This window comes from Rutidosis leptorrhynchoides, chromosome 3 (genome assembly GCF_046630445.1).
Source record: "Rutidosis leptorrhynchoides isolate AG116_Rl617_1_P2 chromosome 3, CSIRO_AGI_Rlap_v1, whole genome shotgun sequence".
NCBI classification, from domain to species: domain Eukaryota; kingdom Viridiplantae; phylum Streptophyta; class Magnoliopsida; order Asterales; family Asteraceae; genus Rutidosis; species Rutidosis leptorrhynchoides.
The window spans coordinates 601,088,963-601,107,671 of NC_092335.1; the positions used below are offsets into that span (position 1 = coordinate 601,088,963).

An 18,709-nucleotide genomic window follows, 5' to 3' on the forward strand; every position below is an offset into this window, starting at 1 on the left:
GCTTAGTCGTAAATTAGGTTTTGTAGTTAATATATATCTGAACTGCGAGGCTTCCAACTATGTGATGGATTATTTGTGTACATTTTATGTTTAAGCATCATGTTCGGCTTTTTTGATTTTCCTATATGGGGCTTCTTTTTGGGCTATTTTGAGCTAATCCGATTAGGCTTTTCATTTTGTGATATTTAATCACACAACAACAACAACAACAACAACAACAACAACAACAACAACAACAACAAAACTCAATACCACATGAGTGGTGTATAGAGGAGGTGAGATGTAAACAATCATTCTCCGAGAATAAAAACAAGTCATTTCTTTACCCAGAGTGAAACACTCTCAAGTAAAGAAAGTCATCAAAACATAAAATTTTAGCACAAAGTATAATCCATGACATCGTGGCTTCAAGTATAGGGGTAAATATACGTTGGTGAAAATGCATAAATTTGTTTTGTGAGTGAAATTAAGATCATTGATTTAAAAAAAAAATGTACGATCCAGACATATTTATATATAACTGAATATTCTATTAATTCAATTTTCGGTTAAGATTATATTATGTTGCATTCACAAATAGTCTAAAGTTACAACTCCATAACTAATTATATAAGAAGAATTTGGTCGATCAACTTGTCTATGTTCAACCAAGATGATGAAGACTCTGCCTTTTTCTTCCAAACTCTTGCTCTTTCTCTCAATTCTTCACCTTTTTTCTCTGCCATTAAAATCTTCACAAGCTTTTCAACCTGTTTTCTATCGACATCATCGTCCATCTCAATTCCAATACCCCACTGATTACAAATATACCAACAATTCGTTTGTTGTTCAGCAAAAAACGGCCAACAAATCATGGGGATCCCACATGATATACTCTCGAGGGTCGAGTTCCACCCACAGTGCGTCAAGAACCCTCCAATTGATGGGTGGTTAAGAACTTTTTCTTGAGGGCACCAACTTGCAAACATTGATCTATCTTTGGTTGCCTCCACGAATTCAGGTGGCAGCATTGATGAATCACCTGAAAATTTTAGGGGTGTAAATGAATAAAGTTCATATTTTGAAGGGTTCTTGCACATATAAATTGACACATTAAAAAGTCCATTTGAGTCAAGCGTAGAGCATGAGCTTGAACACTATCTGAAGATCGTTTAATCAGTAAACGAACTTGAGCTCGAACATCTCATACCAAGCTCAAACATGCTCACGAGCAGTGGCAGATGCTAGTGAATACGCCAATACGGGTAGGGACTCGATTTGAAAAAAAAAATTACACTAGTTTTTTTTTTTTAATAAAAAATAAGGTTTTTATTGATGTTTACCCGCTGACAATGAAAAATTTATTAAGTTTTTGCACCCACCCTATCTATATTCGGGTTTAAGTTCCGCCACTGCTGTTAAGCCGTTTATTTATATAATCAAATAATATACTATGAATTCTGATTATATTAGTAATATAAATAACTTTATAATTCAGTAATATAAACGAGTCGAACTCGAGTCTCGCTCGAACTTGTATAATATCAAACGAGCCGAGCTCAAACTCGCTCTCAAACTTACCGTTTTTTAAGAGAGTGTACTCAAGCCTACTCGAGTTCGACTCATCTCATTTACACTTGTACCTGAAACCAAATCCGGTCGAATAACCCACAAGAACGTCTGGTTACTATTAGCAAGTCCCCATGAAAACTCGACTAGTTGTTGGGGTGTCATGACAGTTATGCTTCCAAAATTTATGTAAACAACCGAATTAACTTGTTTCGAGTCGAGCCACTGCAGGCATTCCGTCTCTTCTTTCCATAGACTAGAACCCAACAATTGCATATCATTGTTAACCAATTTGTTTACAAGAGTATTTAAAGGTCCAATTGAGTACACTTGAGGATAAATAGATGAGAGCTCTTTCAACACATCGTATTCCAGGTCATCAAAGGTGTTGAGTATTAATGCCCTAGCTTTACTTGTTCTTTTAGTTTCTCTGATAATAAAATTAATCATGATATCATCTGGATTTGTGGTTCTTATGAAAGCTGGCATGTCCTTTAAACGTAAGCCTTTCATGCTAGGTATGCATTCAATGATGGTGTCCAAGTAGCCATTGGTTAAGTCAGCATGATCTACATAAAGGAAAAGTACTTAGGCTTAAACGGGAACTACCAAATAAGAACGAGAATGGGGGATCTACTTAAAGGAGATATCAAGGTGATGTGGCTTCATTTCATCCTAATTATTAGGGGCGGAGATTGAGTTTTTTTTTTTTTTTTTTTTTTTTTTTTTTTTTTTTTCTTCTTTGGACGAAATGGATAAGTTCTAGTGTTCTACAATGACTGTCATTAGGGTGGGCGACTAAGATATACATTTTTTACCTTTAAATATTATAAATATAAATATAAATATAAATAAATATAAATATAAATATAAATAAATATAAATATTATACTAATAACACAATTTTGTAAGCGGGCCACCACCTCCCTAGTACCGCCTTTCCTTTAAAAAAAATAATAATAATACAAAAAAAAAAAGATTCGAAGATCATCATGGTACCAATTGATAAAAAAGGAATTACGAGGAGAGAGAATGTGTGAGAGAGAAAAACAAGAGAGAGAAAGTGTAGGAGCGAGGTTCGGCACGACAAGGGCGGGCACAGAACGAGTACGAGGGCGGCACAACGACAACTATGAGAACTATAGCAGCGGGTGGTTAAACCGAAATCGATTGACGTCATACATGTTCTTCAATTTCCCGGAGGATTTCAAAATCGTGGAGTTTTGGAAAATTTTCAAACAATTTGGGTCGGTTAGGGATGTCTTTGTTCCTGGAAAACGATTGCAAAATGGGAAAAAGTTCGCTTTTGTAAGGTTTGCAGACGTTACTGACACTTCCAGGTTGCTGCAGTCGCTTGATAAGATCAAATTTAATGAATCTGAAGAGTTCAAAATCAAGGTCTTCATGGCGACTGTTAGGGCACCAAAAAACAATCCTTTTCCTCCACTAAACCGTAATATCCCAAGTACCAACATGGGTTTCAATGGCTTTAATGCAAATAAATTTCATGATGGTCGTTCGTTCACTGATGTTCTGGGTCGGGATAGGAAAGACTTGCGTGACTCTTTAAATGATATGAGGAAAGATCTACGGGATTCGCTTAATGATATGAGGAAGAGAAGATGTGAAAACGATGTTGAAGTAAAACAGAAGGATAAAGCAGCTGAAATTGGTGACAACTGGTGTATCGAAAACAATGAATTACTGAATAGGGCAATTGTTGCTGAGGCAAAGAATCCGTCTATTTTAGAGAATCTTGATTCGATCCTGCAAGCAGAAGGGTATTCAAACGTGGAAGTGAAAAGGTTGGGGAATCTGGGTGTCATGTTGATCCTATCTTCATTAGAGGCAGTGAAAAATGCGATTGATGGTAAGCTTTCTCTTAATAAATGGTTACACAAAATAAGTAAATGGGATTTCTCTTCTTGGCCGGAAAATCGAATGGCATGGTTATCCATCAGTGGTGTCCCATTACCATGCTGGTCTGATAACACTTTCAAATCAATCGCTGAGTGGTACGGGGTGGTTTATCTGTTCGAAAATTGCTCCATAAATGGTAATCAATCTTTGATGAATGGTAGGGTATTCGTCAAGTTACGCGAACCCGAAATTGTTAAAGATTCGTTGAAGTTAATTTACAAATCCAAGGTTTATTTTGTTAATGTTAATGAAGAGGTCAAGGAGATTAAGAAGTCTGATAAAATTTCGTATAATGTTGATCGGGGTTGTAAACATGAGTGTCATAGATGTTATTATGAGAATTCTTCATACTACAGTGATTCGGATTTCATCGAATCTGATGATATTCCCAGTGATTTGGATGATGATAAATCCCCAGATGATGATGAATTTAGCCTGTTCAATGGTGTCCTTATCAGCGATGATGATGATAATGAAGATTCAAAATTTTCCGGTGACGGTAAGGGTCCAGAGTCTAATATTTCGGTAGAAGTAATTTCTCCGGCGGTATCTCAGGGTTTGAATTTGGAAGATGAGGAGTCTGGTAACATTGGGGAACGTGATGTCAACAATTATAATAATGAGGATTTTGTTGGGGAAACACAAGGGTTGGGTAACGGAAATTCTGAAGGTCCCAACGAAGATTTTAATGATGTAGAAAGAGGTAACCCTAATCTAAATGATGAAAGAGATACATGTGATGAGGTGGACCAATCAAATATTTATTCTCCTCCAGTAATTAATGTTCGGATGGAACCTAATATGCCCCACAGCCCGATTACAAATGAAAATATGAGTGATGGGCCAAAGTCTGTTGGGCCCAAGAATGTTCGAAATAATTTAAGTCCAGGAAAAGATAACAGCCCGATTACAAATGAAAATATGAGTGATGGGCCAAAGTCTGTTGGGCCCAAGAATGATCGAAATAATTTAAGTCCAGGAAAAGATAATGTTGATGATATTCGGGCTAGGTCAAAAACAAACAATCGTGCTTCCAACTCAATAAAAGATCCGGAAAAGGGACATAAGGATTTGACATCTGGTGCAGCTTTTTCATGTTCAGAAGATGATAACACTATTGGTGATGATACGTATAACGTCAGACCTCCAAGAAACGAAAGAAAGAAATCAAAAGCAAGTAAAAAAGGGACGACTTAGGTGTCATATTGTAGCGACTGTTATGTGGTAGCTATGTCCAATTGCATGGCTGCTACGAGAATTATGAGACTGAAAAACAAAAGTAAATGTGATTCTAAATGTAATAAAAGTAATGCGTATAATTGTCGAACATGTGGGAAGATTGGGAGAAGAAGGGTGGTAATTTCAAGAGGTGAAAAAAACATCCCGAAGAAGAAAAATGATGATGGAAGAACAAAATCACTCAATAGTGAGGATGTCAAAAGTTATGGCGAAAAAATCGGATTGAGGTGGTCTACCTTGTAGCGACCCGACAAAATCGTCATTGACGGCGCCGTCTACTTAGGTCCCGTTACGTGGTCATAAGTCTTTAAAACAACGTTTGACCAAAAGATATGTCGCATTCATTTCAAATGTAAAGATTGTTCAAATTTCACAAGAATAGTTCCACCACAAGTTACGTTACAAAGTTATAAGTACAAATGAAACTTATGCGACACAATTTAAACGTAGCCAAAAGACGCTCCATGTATGCATGTATACACAACATCCAATGCAAGTATCAAAATAATGAGCGGAAGCATGTATCATGTATTGTTCAAGGACCTGAGAAAAACATAGAAATCTGTCAACGAAAACGTTGGTGAAATCATAGGTTTGAGTAAGTAAGTACAAGTGAACCACAAGATTTGCAACAATGAGATAATAGTAATACATTCCAAAAGTTTGTTTCACGAGCACCCAATTATCAATGCTTAACATTCCTTCCATAGAACCCTATCACAATAGTGTTAGAACATACACTGTTTCTCGAAAATACATTTAATTCGTAAACGGTAGCGAACCGTTTGAATGAGGGTTTGTCAAACCCATATGGCCATATAACATAAGTTCTCGCTTACACCCGGCAAGTGTAACTAATGATAATCGAATTGAGGATTTTTGTTCAAACTCGTATGTAGAATGTTTGTTTTCCTGTACTTGTGTTCACTTAGTAAAAAGAAACGTTTATGTTTTCTCATCCCAAATGTAAGTTCGAAAGAGTAAAAGTGGGACTATGATCTCACCTTGAGTGCACGTATGAAAAGTACTTCACAAAGTAACGTGTGCGAAGGATAGTGCTAGTCTTGACCTAAACAAATAGGTCGTATCAATAACGGTAAACACGATAGGTCAAAGATGTTCAATTAGTCCTACGGCTCGTTACGACTTGATTATGTATCATGTGAAATCAAATTGTCAAGTTTCATGCAAGGTACAAGTATAGAAACAAGTTAGGAAGGTTGCATAGTCATTTGGTTAAGTTTGACAAAAAGTCAAACTTTGGTCGGTCAAAGTCAACGAAAAAGTCAACACGTTCGGGTCGGGTCCCGAACTATTTTTCTGAGGTTTTTAATCATGTATGAGCATGTTAGAACAAGTTACGTGTGAATCGGAGGTGCGTAGCATAGCAAACATTATTCGAAAATTGACAAAGTTGGACAGACCACATTGGCGCGCCGCGCGGGTATATGGCGCGCCGCGCCATTACCTGTGCAGAGAATTCTGGAAGTTTTTAAGTTTTATGCACGGACCTAACTTCAAACAATCACCATTTATGATCCGCAAACAATCAAGACGAGTATCTTATACCGTTGGGAAGGAAATTTGACGAGGAAAACAACCAAACACAATTCATCAATCAATCTACCTATTACAACAACTAAAACCGCATCTAATGCTTAACATTAACCGCATACAAGTTCATAAATGCAATTCAATGATTCGGGCAACCAATTTACATGAATGATATGCCGTTTCGAAAGTAATCAAGCATACAATCCAACTAAACACTTACCAATAATAATCCATGGCATTCAATGCATCAAAAGTCCATTTCAAGTTCATCAAACCCTAACCCAAATTCACCAAAATCATAAATCAAGTTCATGAACTTTTCTAAAGCAACCTACACATCAAATTGAAGCTAGTGATACTAGGAACACAATTAGAACATGAACTTTTAACATCTAACAACATATGATCATACAAAACTCAAGAACAACACACCAAAATTCAAGTTCATGCTAGTTACTTCAAAACAACAAGATCGAGCATACAATTCATATATTCATGTTAGACTTGAGCCATAGACACTAATTAACACTTTTATAAGTTAAAAACATCAAGAACACAAAATCTAGTGATTTTAGAAAGTTACCCAAACTTGATGAAATCGGTATGGAATCGAAGAGGAAGATGAGAGGATTCCGAATATGCAATTTGTTTAGATGGATGCTTGCTCGATTTGATTTGGATGATGAATCCTTGAAGTGGTGTTTGAGAGATTTGGTGAAAGTGTTAGAGAAAAAGGAAAAAGAAAAAGAAATAAATGAATGGATGAGAGTGAAGGGTTGACTAGTTGACCTAGTCACCTCTTTGCTCTCTTGGCAACAATGGTCCCTCTAGTTCGGTTGCGGGTGCGTGAATTACCTAAACGAGATATTTTAAAACGCGTATTAACGAGGGATGTCATAATCATATAACGGACTTTAAATAGTTAAACGGAAAAGTAAACGGAAAAAGGCGGGATGTTACATTACCTACTCCTTAAAAGAAATTTCGTCCCGAAATTTAAGTAGGCGTAGTAGTTGTTGTTTCTTCCTCGACATTTTGTGTTTCCGGAATCGGGAATAAGTGAGGGTATTTCTTTTGTATTTGATCTTGCCTTTCCCAAGTAAACTCGGGTCCTCTTTTGGCATTCCAACGAACCTTGACAATTGGGATTCGGCTTTGTTTTAATGTCTTGACGGAGGTGTCCACAATTTCAACCGGTTCCTCCACAAAATGAAGTTTGTCATCAATAGTAAGTTCCTCGAGAGGGATGATGATATCGGGTTCGGCAAGACACTTTTTCAAGTTAGATACATGGAAGGTAGGATGAACGGAGTTCAATTGAGGCGGAAGATCTAAACGATAAGCAACGGTTCCAATACGCTCCAAGATTTCGAAAGGACCAATATACCGCGGATTTAGCTTCCCGCGTTTCCCAAAGCGAGTTACACCTTCCAAGGTGCGACTTTTAACATTACTCAGTCACCGACTTGAAATTCGAGGTCGTTGCGTCATTTGTCGGTATAACTCTTTTGACGACTCCGGGCCGTCCGAAGCCTATCTCGGATTTGTACGATCTTCTCGGTGGTTTCGTGAATGAGTTCGGGTCCGGTGATTTGCACGTCGCCTACCTCGGCCCAACAAAGAGGTGAACGACATTTTCGGCCATATAGCGCTTCAAAAGGTGCGGCTTTAATACTCGCGTGATAACTATTGTTGTAAGAGAACTCGGCGAGAGGTAAGTGCTTGTCCCAAGCTTTTCCAAAATCAACCACGCAAGCTCGTAACATGTCCTCTAAGGTTTGAATTGTACGTTCGCTTTGTCCATCGGTTTGAGGATGATATGCGGTGCTCATGTCTAAACGCGTTCCCAACGCTTCTTGCAATGTACGCCAAAATCTAGAAACGAAACGGCCATCTCGGTCGGAGATAATCGATAAAGGTACACCGTGTCGGGCTACGATCTCCTTAATGTAAAGTTGTGCAAGTTTCTCCATTTTGTCCGTTTCTTTCATGGCAAGGAAGTGTGCGGATTTGGTGAGACGGTCAACAATAACCCAAATGGTATCATAACCGCCCGTCGTTTTTGGTAGCTTGGTGATAAAATCCATCGTTATTCTTTCCCACTTCCATTGCAGGATCTCGGGTTGTTGAAGTAGTCCGGACGGTCTTTGGTGTTCGGCTTTGACTTTGGAACATGTCAAACACTTGGAAACATAAGTAGCTACGTCCCTTTTGATGTTCGGCCACCAATATAGTTGTTTAAGGTCGTGGTACATCTTATTGGCACCGGGGTGAATCGAGTATCGTGACTTATGAGCTTCATCTAAAATAAGGCTTCGTAGGTCCCCATAACTAGGCACCCAAATCCTTCCGGCGTAATATCGGAGTCCGGTCTCCCTAATTTCGAATCGAGAGACGAGAATGTTCAAGAGCTCGTGTGAAAGGTTTTCACCCTTGAGAGCCTCATCTTGGGCTACCCGAATTTGGCTATTAAGGTTTGTGTGGATGGTGATGTTTAAGGCTCGGACACGAAGAGGCACCGCTCTTTCTTTTCGACTTAAGGCATCGGCTACTACGTTTGCCTTCCCGGAATGGTAACGAAGCTCGCAATCGTAATCGTTCAAAGTTTCAATCCACCGTCGTTGTCTCATGTTTAGTTGCTTTTGATCGAAGATGTGTTGAAGGCTTTTGTGATCGGTGAAGATAGTACTCTTGGTTCCATAAAGATAGTGTCTCCACATTTTAAGTGCAAAGACAACGGCTCCGAGTTCGAGATCATGAGTCGTGTAATTTCGTTCATGAATTTTTAGTTGTCGAGAGGCATAAGCAATGACTTTCTTCCGTTGCATCAATACACACCCAAAACCATGTTTCGAGGCATCGCAATATACAACAAAATCATCATTGCCTTCGGGAAGTGACAAGATAGGAGCGGTGGTTAGCTTTGTCTTCAAGATTTGAAACGCGGATTCTTGCTCGGTCGCCCAAATGAATTTCTTTCCCTTGTGAGTTAATGCGGTTAGAGGACGTGCAACCAAAGAGAAGTTTTCGATGAATCTACGATAGTACCCGGCGAGACCCAAGAATTGACGAATGTGAGTAGGAGTAGTAGGAGTCTCCCATTTACTAATGGCTTCGATTTTTGTGGGATCGACTTTAATACCTTGATCACTTACAACATGACCAAGAAATTGAACTTCCTTCAACCAAAATTCACATTTAGAGAATTTGGCATAAAGTCGTTCTTGTCTCAAGAGTTCAAGCACAAGTCGGAGATGTTGTTCGTGCTCTTCTTCATTTTTAGAATAGATCAATATGTCATCGATGAACACAATAACGAATTTATCGAGATACGGTTTGCACACGCGGTTCATAAGATCCATGAACGCCGCCGGTGCGTTAGTGAGACCAAATGGCATGACAAGGAATTCATAACTACCATAACGAGTCCGGAAAGCGGTTTTGGAGACATCTTCCCCCTTAACCCTCAATTGATGATAACCCGAGCGGAGATCGATTTTTGAATATACACAAGACCCTTGTAATTGATCAAAGAGGTCATCGATGCGAGGGAGAGGATATCGATTCTTAACCGTCAATTTGTTTAGTTCACGATAGTCAATGCACATTCGTAGGGATCCGTCTTTCTTTTTAACAAACAAAATCGGAGCACCCCAAGGTGAATGGCTAGGTTGGATAAAATCACGATCAAGTAGTTCTTGGATTTGACTTTGCAATTCTTGCATTTCGGATGGAGCAAGTCTATACGGTGCACGTGCTACGGGTGCGGCTCCCGGAATAAGATCGATTTGGAATTCTACCGGTCGATGAGGTGGAAGACCCGGCAATTCGTCGGGAAATACATCGGAAAAGTCACTAACAATTGGCACATTATCGATATGCTTCTCATCTGACTCGACTTTCTTAACGTGGGCAAGGATCGCAAAACAACCCTTACGGAGTAGTTTTCTAACTTTAAGGCACGAAACGAGGTTGAGTCTGGTGCAACTCTTATCGCCATAAACAATCAAAGGTTCACCATTCTCGATAGGAATTCGGATTGCGTTAAGATCACAAAGGATGTGAGATTTCGTTTTGACTAACCAATTCATACCGATTATTACATCAAAGCTTCCTAGTTCCATGGGTATCAAGTCAATTTCAAATTCCTTACCCAAAATGTTTAACGTACACCCCCGGTAATATGTGTCGGCACTTAATAGTTTCCCGTTAGCCACTTCAATGGTATAAGTGGTATCTAATGGAAGAGGTGGAGTGCTAAAAGAATGAGTCAAAGTCTTGGATACAAAGCATTTATCGGCACCCGAATCGAATAAGCAAGAGACATAAGAATTGTTGAGAAGAAACGTACCCGTGACTAATTCATTATCATCTCGGGCTTCCTCGGTGTTGATGTTGAAAGCTCGGCCGCGCGTATTGGGGTTATCTTTCCTCTTCGGGCATGCATTTCTATAATGGCCCGTTTGGCCACATTCGTAACAAGTACCCGTCTTTGGTGCATTGGGCCACTTTCGAGCGACGGGAGTGGCACTTTTACAATCGTTGGCCTTATGACCAATTCCTTGGCACCGATGGCAAATTATCTTACTACATTCGCCAAAGTGATGTTTGTTGCATTTGTTGCAAAGAGGTAGATTTCCGGCATAACCCTTCTTGCCGTCGGAGGTGAAAGATTTCTTGGCAAAGTTGTTGCTTGATTGGGGAGCTTCCCATTTTCTTTTGTTGTTACCCGACTTGTCCTCGGCTTTAGGTGCCGGAACTACGATTTCGTCAACCGTTTCTATCAATTTGCGGGCCATGTTCAAAGCTTCTTGATGATTAGTGGGTTTGGATGACATTACTCCGTGTTTGATACTCTTTGGAAGGCCATCCATGTAAAGTTCAACCCTTAAAGCTTCGGGGTTCACAAGATTTGGGCACATCAAGGCTAGTTCGGAAAATCGTTGATTATAAGCCTTGAGATCATTTCCGATCGCCTTTAAAGTTCTTAGCTCTTGTTCGAGCCTTCGGGTTTCTTCACGAGGGAAATATTCGACAATCATCTTTTCCCTCAAGTCGGCCCAAGAGAGGGCATGAGCTTCATCGGTACCCACCGATTGTACATAAGTATTCCACCATGTAAGAGCGACACCGGCGAAGGTGTGAGTGGAGTATTTGACCTTGTCTTGGTCCCGACAACCGCTTATGCTAAAGACGGCTTCCGTTTGCTCAAACCATCGGGTGAGCACGACCGGTCCCCCGGTTCCATCAAAAGTGTGAGGCTTGCACCCCATGAAGGATTTGTAGGAGCACCCTTCGTTTGAGTTACTGGCTCCATTGTTGTTGTTGTTGTTGTTGTTGTTGTTGTGATTGTTGTTATTGTTATTGTTGTTGGAAGAGTGACCGGCCATGGCCGCATCTACGGCGGTGGCTATCATGCGTTGTAGAGCTTGTTCGGGAGTTTCACGGCGTGGCGCACGGCGAAGAGGCATTGTTCCTTCAAGACACAAGAATATCGTTGGTTAGTATTCTCAATAATACCAACCGTGATATGGAATAAGGATAAAGATAAAATTTCCTTAACCCGCCTTAAATTCTTTATGTCATAATGCCGGAACGTCCATGTGAACCACTGTAATATAATCACGGAAATTATATTACCCTGATTCACATGTGCATTTAACACTACTTCATAAAGTCAAGGTGGCGTGTCAATCAAATTTAACAACGTGATATCAAGATCGAATAAGAGTTAGATATGATAGGAGAGTTCGAGTATAATGCACAAATAGTCAAGTAGTTCCTACTTCGGTCTATATGCCGGTTGTAGTCTAGATTCACTAATGTACCCTATGACTCGGGGTCGACACCAATGAACTCTAAATCCCTACAACCAACGCTCTGATACCATCTGTAGCGACCCGACAAAATCGTCATTGACGGCGCCGTCTACTTAGGTACCGTTACGTGGTCATAAGTCTTTAAAACAACGTTTGACCAAAAGATATGTCGCATTCATTTCAAATGTAAAGATTGTTCAAATTTCACAAGAATAGTTCCACCACAAGTTACGTTACAAAGTTATAAGTACAAATGAAACTTATGCGACACAATTTAAACGTAGCCAAAAGACGCTCCATGTATGCATGTATACACGACATCCAATGCAAGTATCAAAATAATGAGCGGAAGCATGTATCATGTATTGTTCAAGGACCTGAGAAAAACATAGAAATCTGTCAACGAAAACGTTGGTGAAATCATAGGTTTGAGTAAGTAAGTACAAGTGAACCACAAGATTTGCAACAATGAGATAATAGTAATACATTCCAAAAGTTTATTTCACGAGCACCCAATTATCAATGCTTAACATTCCTTCCATAGAACCCCATCACAATAGTGTTAGAACATACACTGTTTCTCGAAAATACATTTCATTCGTAAACGGTAGCGAACCGTTTGAATGAGGGTTTGTCAAACCCATATGGCCATATAACATAAGTTCTCGCTTACACCCGGCAAGTGTAACTAATGATAATCGAATTGAGGATTTTTGTTCAAACTCATATGTAGAATGTTTGTTTTCCTGTACTTGTGTTCACTTAGTAAAAAGAAACGTTTATGTTTTCTCATCCCAAATGTAAGTTCGAAAGAGTAAAAGTGGGACTATGATCTCACCTTGAGTGCACGTATGAAAAGTACTTCACAAAGTAACGTGTGCGAAGGATAGTGCTAGTCTTGACCTAAACAAATAGGTCGTATCAATAACGGTAAACACGATAGGTCAAAGATGTTCAATTAGTCCTACGGCTCGTTACGACTCGATTATGTATCATGTGAAATCAAATTGTCAAGTTTCATGCAAGGTACAAGTATAGAAACAAGTTAGGAAGGTTGCATAGTCATTTGGTTAAGTTTGACAAAAAGTCAAACTTTGGTCGGTCAAAGTCAACGAAAAAGTCAACACGTTCGGGTCGGGTCCCGAACTATTTTTCTGAGGTTTTTAATCATGTATGAGCATGTTAGAACAAGTTACGTGTGAATCGGAGGTGCGTAGCATAGCAAACATTATTCGAAAATTGACAAAGTTGGACAGACCACATTGGCGCGCCGCGCGGGTATATGGCGCGCCGCGCCATTACCTGTGCAGAGAATTCTGGCAGTTTTTAAGTTTTATGCACGAACCTAACTTCAAACAATCACCATTTATGATCCGCAAACAATCAAGACGAGTATCTTATACCGTTGGGAAGGAAATTTGACGAGGAAAACAACCAAACACAATTCATCAATCAATCTACCTATTACAACAACTAAAACCGCATCTAATGCTTAACATTAACCGCATACAAGTTCATAAATGCAATTCAATGATTCGGGCAACCAATTTACATGAATGATATGCCGTTTCGAAAGTAATCAAGCATACAATCCAACTAAACACTTACCAATAATAATCCATGGCATTCAATGCATCAAAAGTCCATTTCAAGTTCATCAAACCCTAACCCAAATTCACCAAAATCATAAATCAAGTTCATGAACTTTTCTAAAGCAACCTACACATCAAATTGAAGCTAGTGATACTAGGAACACAATTAGAACATGAACTTTTAACATCTAACAACATATGATCATCCAAAACTCAAGAACAACACACCAAAATTCAAGTTCATGCTAGTTACTTCAAAACAACAAGATCGAGCATACAATTCATATATTCATGTTAGACTTGAGCCATAGACACTAATTAACACTTTTATAAGTTAAAAACATCAAGAACACAAAATCTAGTGATTTTAGAAAGTTACCCAAACTTGATGAAATCGGTATGGAATCGAAGAGGAAGATGAGAGGATTCCGAATATGCAATTTGTTTAGATGGATGCTTGCTCGATTTGATTTGGATGATGAATCCTTGAAGTGGTGTTTGAGAGATTTGGTGAAAGTGTTAGAGAAAGAGGAAAAAGAAAAAGAAATAAATGAATGGATGAGAGTGAAGGGTTGACTAGTTGACCTAGTCACCTCTTTGCTCTCTTGGCAACAATGGTCCCTCTAGTTCGGTTGCGGGTGCGTGAATTACCTAAACGAGATATTTTAAAACGCGTATTAACGAGGGATGTCATAATCATATAACGGACTTTAAATAGTTAAACGGAAAAGTAAACGGAAAAAGGCGGGATGTTACATACCTCAATTCCAACGTAAGTTCGTCCTTTGTCTCTTTCCTTAGTCGTTTGTTTTTTGTTTCCCATGAAGATTTTATCATTAAATGTTAGAGGTTTCGCGGTTAAAGGGAAATTCGGGTGGGTGCGTAGTATTTGTGTCAAGGAAAGACCTTGTATTGCGGTTTTTCAAGAAACAAAAAGTAAGTCGGTTCCGGGGAGTTGGGTTCATTCTTTATGGGGGGATTCTAATTTCGGGTTTTTGCAAAAAGATGCGGTGGGTAAATCGGGTGGGCTTCTAGTAATATGGGATAAAAGTTCTTTTGATGTAGAGAGTTATACAAGTAGTGAATTTTTTATAGCAATTAGGGGGAAGTGGAAGGTAACCGGGGAGGATTCGACAATTGTTAATGTCTATGGGCCACATAACGATCGTAATAAAACGTTATTGTGGGATTTGATGGAAAAATTACTACTTAGCATCAATTCTAAATGGCTTCTTTGTGAGGACTTTAACGAAGTTAGAGTTAGTTCGGATCGTTTGAATTCTCAATTTAATCAAAACCGTGCCGATAATTTTAATGAATTCATCACTAGGAATAGTCTTATTGAGATACCTATTTGTGGGAGAAAGTTCACTCGTATCAGCGATGATGGGGTAAAATTTAGTAACCTAGATAGATTTTTGGTGTCAGATGAGTTCCTTAATCTTTGGGCGGATCTTTCTATTGTTAGTCTCGATCGTCATCTCTCGGATCGTTGCCCATTATTATTAAGAGGTAGAATTCTTGACTATGGTCCAAAGCCTTTTAAAGTCTTCGATGAATGGTTTAATTGTGTTGAAGTAGGTGAGATTATAAATGAGGCTCGGGAACAACCGGTTAAGGGGTTTAGGAAAGATTGTGTATTTAGAGATCGTTTAAAGAATGTGAAGTCTTCTCTTAGGTCTTGGAGTAATACAAAATATGGATCTCTTGATAAAGAAATTGAAACGTTGAAAAATGAAGCTATGGAGTGGGAAATTAAAGCGGAATGTCAAGCCCTTAATGATGATGATCGGTCAAAATGGTTAGAATGTAGACGCCTTTGGGTTGAAAAAGAGAATATTAAAACAAACATGTTAAAACAAAAGGCTAAAGTTAAGTGGGTGCTAGATGGTGATGAAAACTCAAAATACTTCCATGCTTCGATTCGTAGAAAATATAGCAAATGCAATTTTAGGGGTCTAATGGTTGATGGGGTTTGGATTGAGGATCCGATTACGGTTAAAGAAAATATATTTAATCATTTTAGAAAGCAGTTTGAAAAGGTTGAAAATAGAAGGCCTAGGATTTTAGGGGGATATACGATTAATGAGCCTGGTGATGTTCCAGCAGCTGGAGGTATTGGGCCGGTTGTACATGGGCCTGAATATGACCAAATGGCCTTCGTCAATCAGAATTGGACAAAAATAGTGAGGGTATTGCTGAGCAAAATAATTCTGTTGAAAGTTGGTTCACAAAATTAACTGATGAGGAATCTTTCAATCTGGAAGTTAGTTTTTTGGAGGATAAAATCTGGGACGCAGTTAACTCTTGTGCAAGTAACAAAGCTCTCGGGCCGGATGGTTTTAATTTGAGGTTTTTTAAGAAGTTTTGGAATATCATCCGAGAGGACTTGGTGGCGGCAATCAATTGGTTTTGGGAAAAAGGTGTTATATCGGAAGGTTGTAACTCTTCTTTTATCACACTTATCCCTAAAAATATGGACCCGGTGTGCTTAAACGAATATAGACCCATTAGCTTAATTGGTAGTTTTTACAAAATTATTGCAACACTTTTATCGCTTAGACTTCGAAAAGTAATTCCGCGTCTTGTAGGATTTGAACAAAGTGCATTTATCAAAGGTAGAAATATTTTGGATGGTGCCCTTATTGCAAACGAGTCTTTCGAATTTTTAATAAGTAATCGCATCAAAATTTTGTTATTCAAAGTGGATTTTGTGAAGGCTTTCGATAGCCTTAGTTGGGAATTCTTAGACGATATGATGGGTTTTATGGGGTTCGGTAGCAAATGGAGAGGGTGGATTGCCTCTTGCTTAAAAATGGCCTCTATATCGGTTCTTGTCAATGGCTCCCCCACGAAAGAGTTCAAGCTTGGTAGGGGCGTGAGACAAGGTGACCCTTTGTCACCGTTACTTTTTATTATTGCGGCGGAAGGCCTTAATTGGCTCACTAAATCGGCGGTTGCAAATGACCTTTATGTTGGGGCGAAAAATTGGTAATTACAAGGTCCCAATTTCACATCTACAATACGCAGACGATACCTTGTTTTTTGGGGAGTGGAGTTTGGATAACATTGAAAGTCTTATGAAATTATTAAAGTGTTTTGAATTATGCTCCGGTTTAAAGATTAACTACAATAAAAGTAACCTTTTTGGTGTGGGAGTAGACAAACATGAGGTGGAGTGTTTGGCTAATACCTTCGGTTGTAACGTGGGGACATTTCCTTTCATATACCTTGGATTACCCATTGGTGCGAAAATGAATAAAATCTCAAGTTGGAAGCCGGTAATTGATAAGTTCAAGAAAATATTGTCGGAGTGGAAAACACGTACGATGTCCTTTGGTGGACGTTTGACGCTCGTGTCTTCGGTTCTAAATAGTTTACCCTTGTACTACTTTTCGCTCTACCGTGCCCCGCCATGCGTGCTCAAAAAATTAGAGAGTGTGAGAAGAAAATTTTTTTGGGGAGGGGAGGGTGACGAGGCAAAAATCTCGTGGGTTAGATGGGAAGATGTCATTCGCCCTTGGGCGGATGGCGGTCTTAATCTTGGTTCTTTAAAAATTAAAAATCTTGCGCTAATCGGCAAGTGGTGGTGGAGTTTTCTTACCGAACCCACCTCCTTGTGGGTTAGTGTTATAAAAAGCATTTTTGGGGACTCGGGGTTAATTATTTCGGGTGGGGATTCATCAGTATCTTGTTCTAACTCTACATGGCGAGCTATTGTTAAAACAGGTCACGAAATTGACGGTTTGTATTGTAGTGACCCGAACTTTTCCATGTTTATATATATATTAAATGAAATTGTTATTTACATGATTAAGTGTTTCCAACATGTTAAGCAATCAAACTTGTTAAGACTTGATTAATTGAAATAGGTTTCATATAGACAATTGACCACCCAAGTTGACCGGTGATTTACGAACGTTAAAACTTGTAAAAACTATACGATGACATATATATGGTTATATATATAGTTAACATGATTTTATTATAAGTATGTATCTCATTAGGTATTTTAACAATGAGTTATATACATAAAAATGAGACTATTAATTTAAGAAACTCGAAAACGATATATATATAACGATTATCGTTATAACAACGTCTTACTAGGTACATATGAATCATATTAAGATATTGATACACTTGATTAATTATGTTAAATGATAAGTAAATATATTATTAAGTGTATTAACAATGAAATACATATGTAAAAATAAGACTACTAACTTAATGATTTCGAAACGAGACATATATGTAACGATTATCGTTGTAACGACATTTAACTGTATATATATCATACTAAGATATATTATATATCATAATATCATGATAATATAACAATTTAACATCTCATTTGTTATAATAAACAATGGGTTAACAACATTCAACAAGATCGTTAACCTAAAGGTTTCAAAACAACATTTACATGTAACGACTAACGATGACTTAACGACTCAGTTAAAATGTATATACATGTAGTGTTTTAATATGTATTCATACACTTTTGAAAGACTTCAAGACACTTATCAAAATACTTATACTTAACAAAAATGCTTACAATTACATCCTCGTTCAGTTTCATCAACAATTCTACTCGTATGCACTCGTATTCGTACTCGTACAATACACAGCTTTTAGATGTATGTACTATTGGTATATACACTCCAATGATCAGCTCTTAGCAGCCCATGTGAGTCACCTAACACATGTGGGAACCATCATTTGGCAACTAGCATGAAATATCTCATAAAATTACAAAAATATGAGTAATCATTCATGACTTATTTACATGAAAACAAAATTACATATCCTTTATATCTAATCCATACACCAACGACCAAAAACACCTACAAACACTTTCATTCTTCAATTTTCTTCATCTAATTGATCTCTCTCAAGTTCTATCTTCAAGTTCTAAGTGTTCTTCATAAATTCCAAAAGTTCTAGTTTCATAAAATCAAGAATACTTCCAAGATTGCAAGTTTACTTCCAAGTTTTCTAAATCCATTCCAAGTAATCATCCAAGATCAAGAAACC

General features: G+C 38.3%; 1 protein-coding gene across 1 annotated transcript in view; it reads right to left on the minus strand.

Annotated features, from left to right (window-relative positions):
* Positions 1-532: 532 nt before the first annotated feature.
* Positions 533-18,709, minus strand: part of LOC139898824 (7-deoxyloganetin glucosyltransferase-like) — a 32,815-nt gene continuing 14,638 nt past the window's right edge. The window contains exons 2-3 of the mRNA XM_071881607.1: positions 1,623-2,117; positions 533-1,021 (exon numbers count right to left, since the gene is read on the minus strand). Of these exons, the coding sequence (XP_071737708.1) occupies positions 606-1,021; positions 1,623-2,117 (911 nt within the window). The 3' untranslated portion in view covers positions 533-605. The remainder of the gene's footprint in view (positions 1,022-1,622; positions 2,118-18,709) is intronic.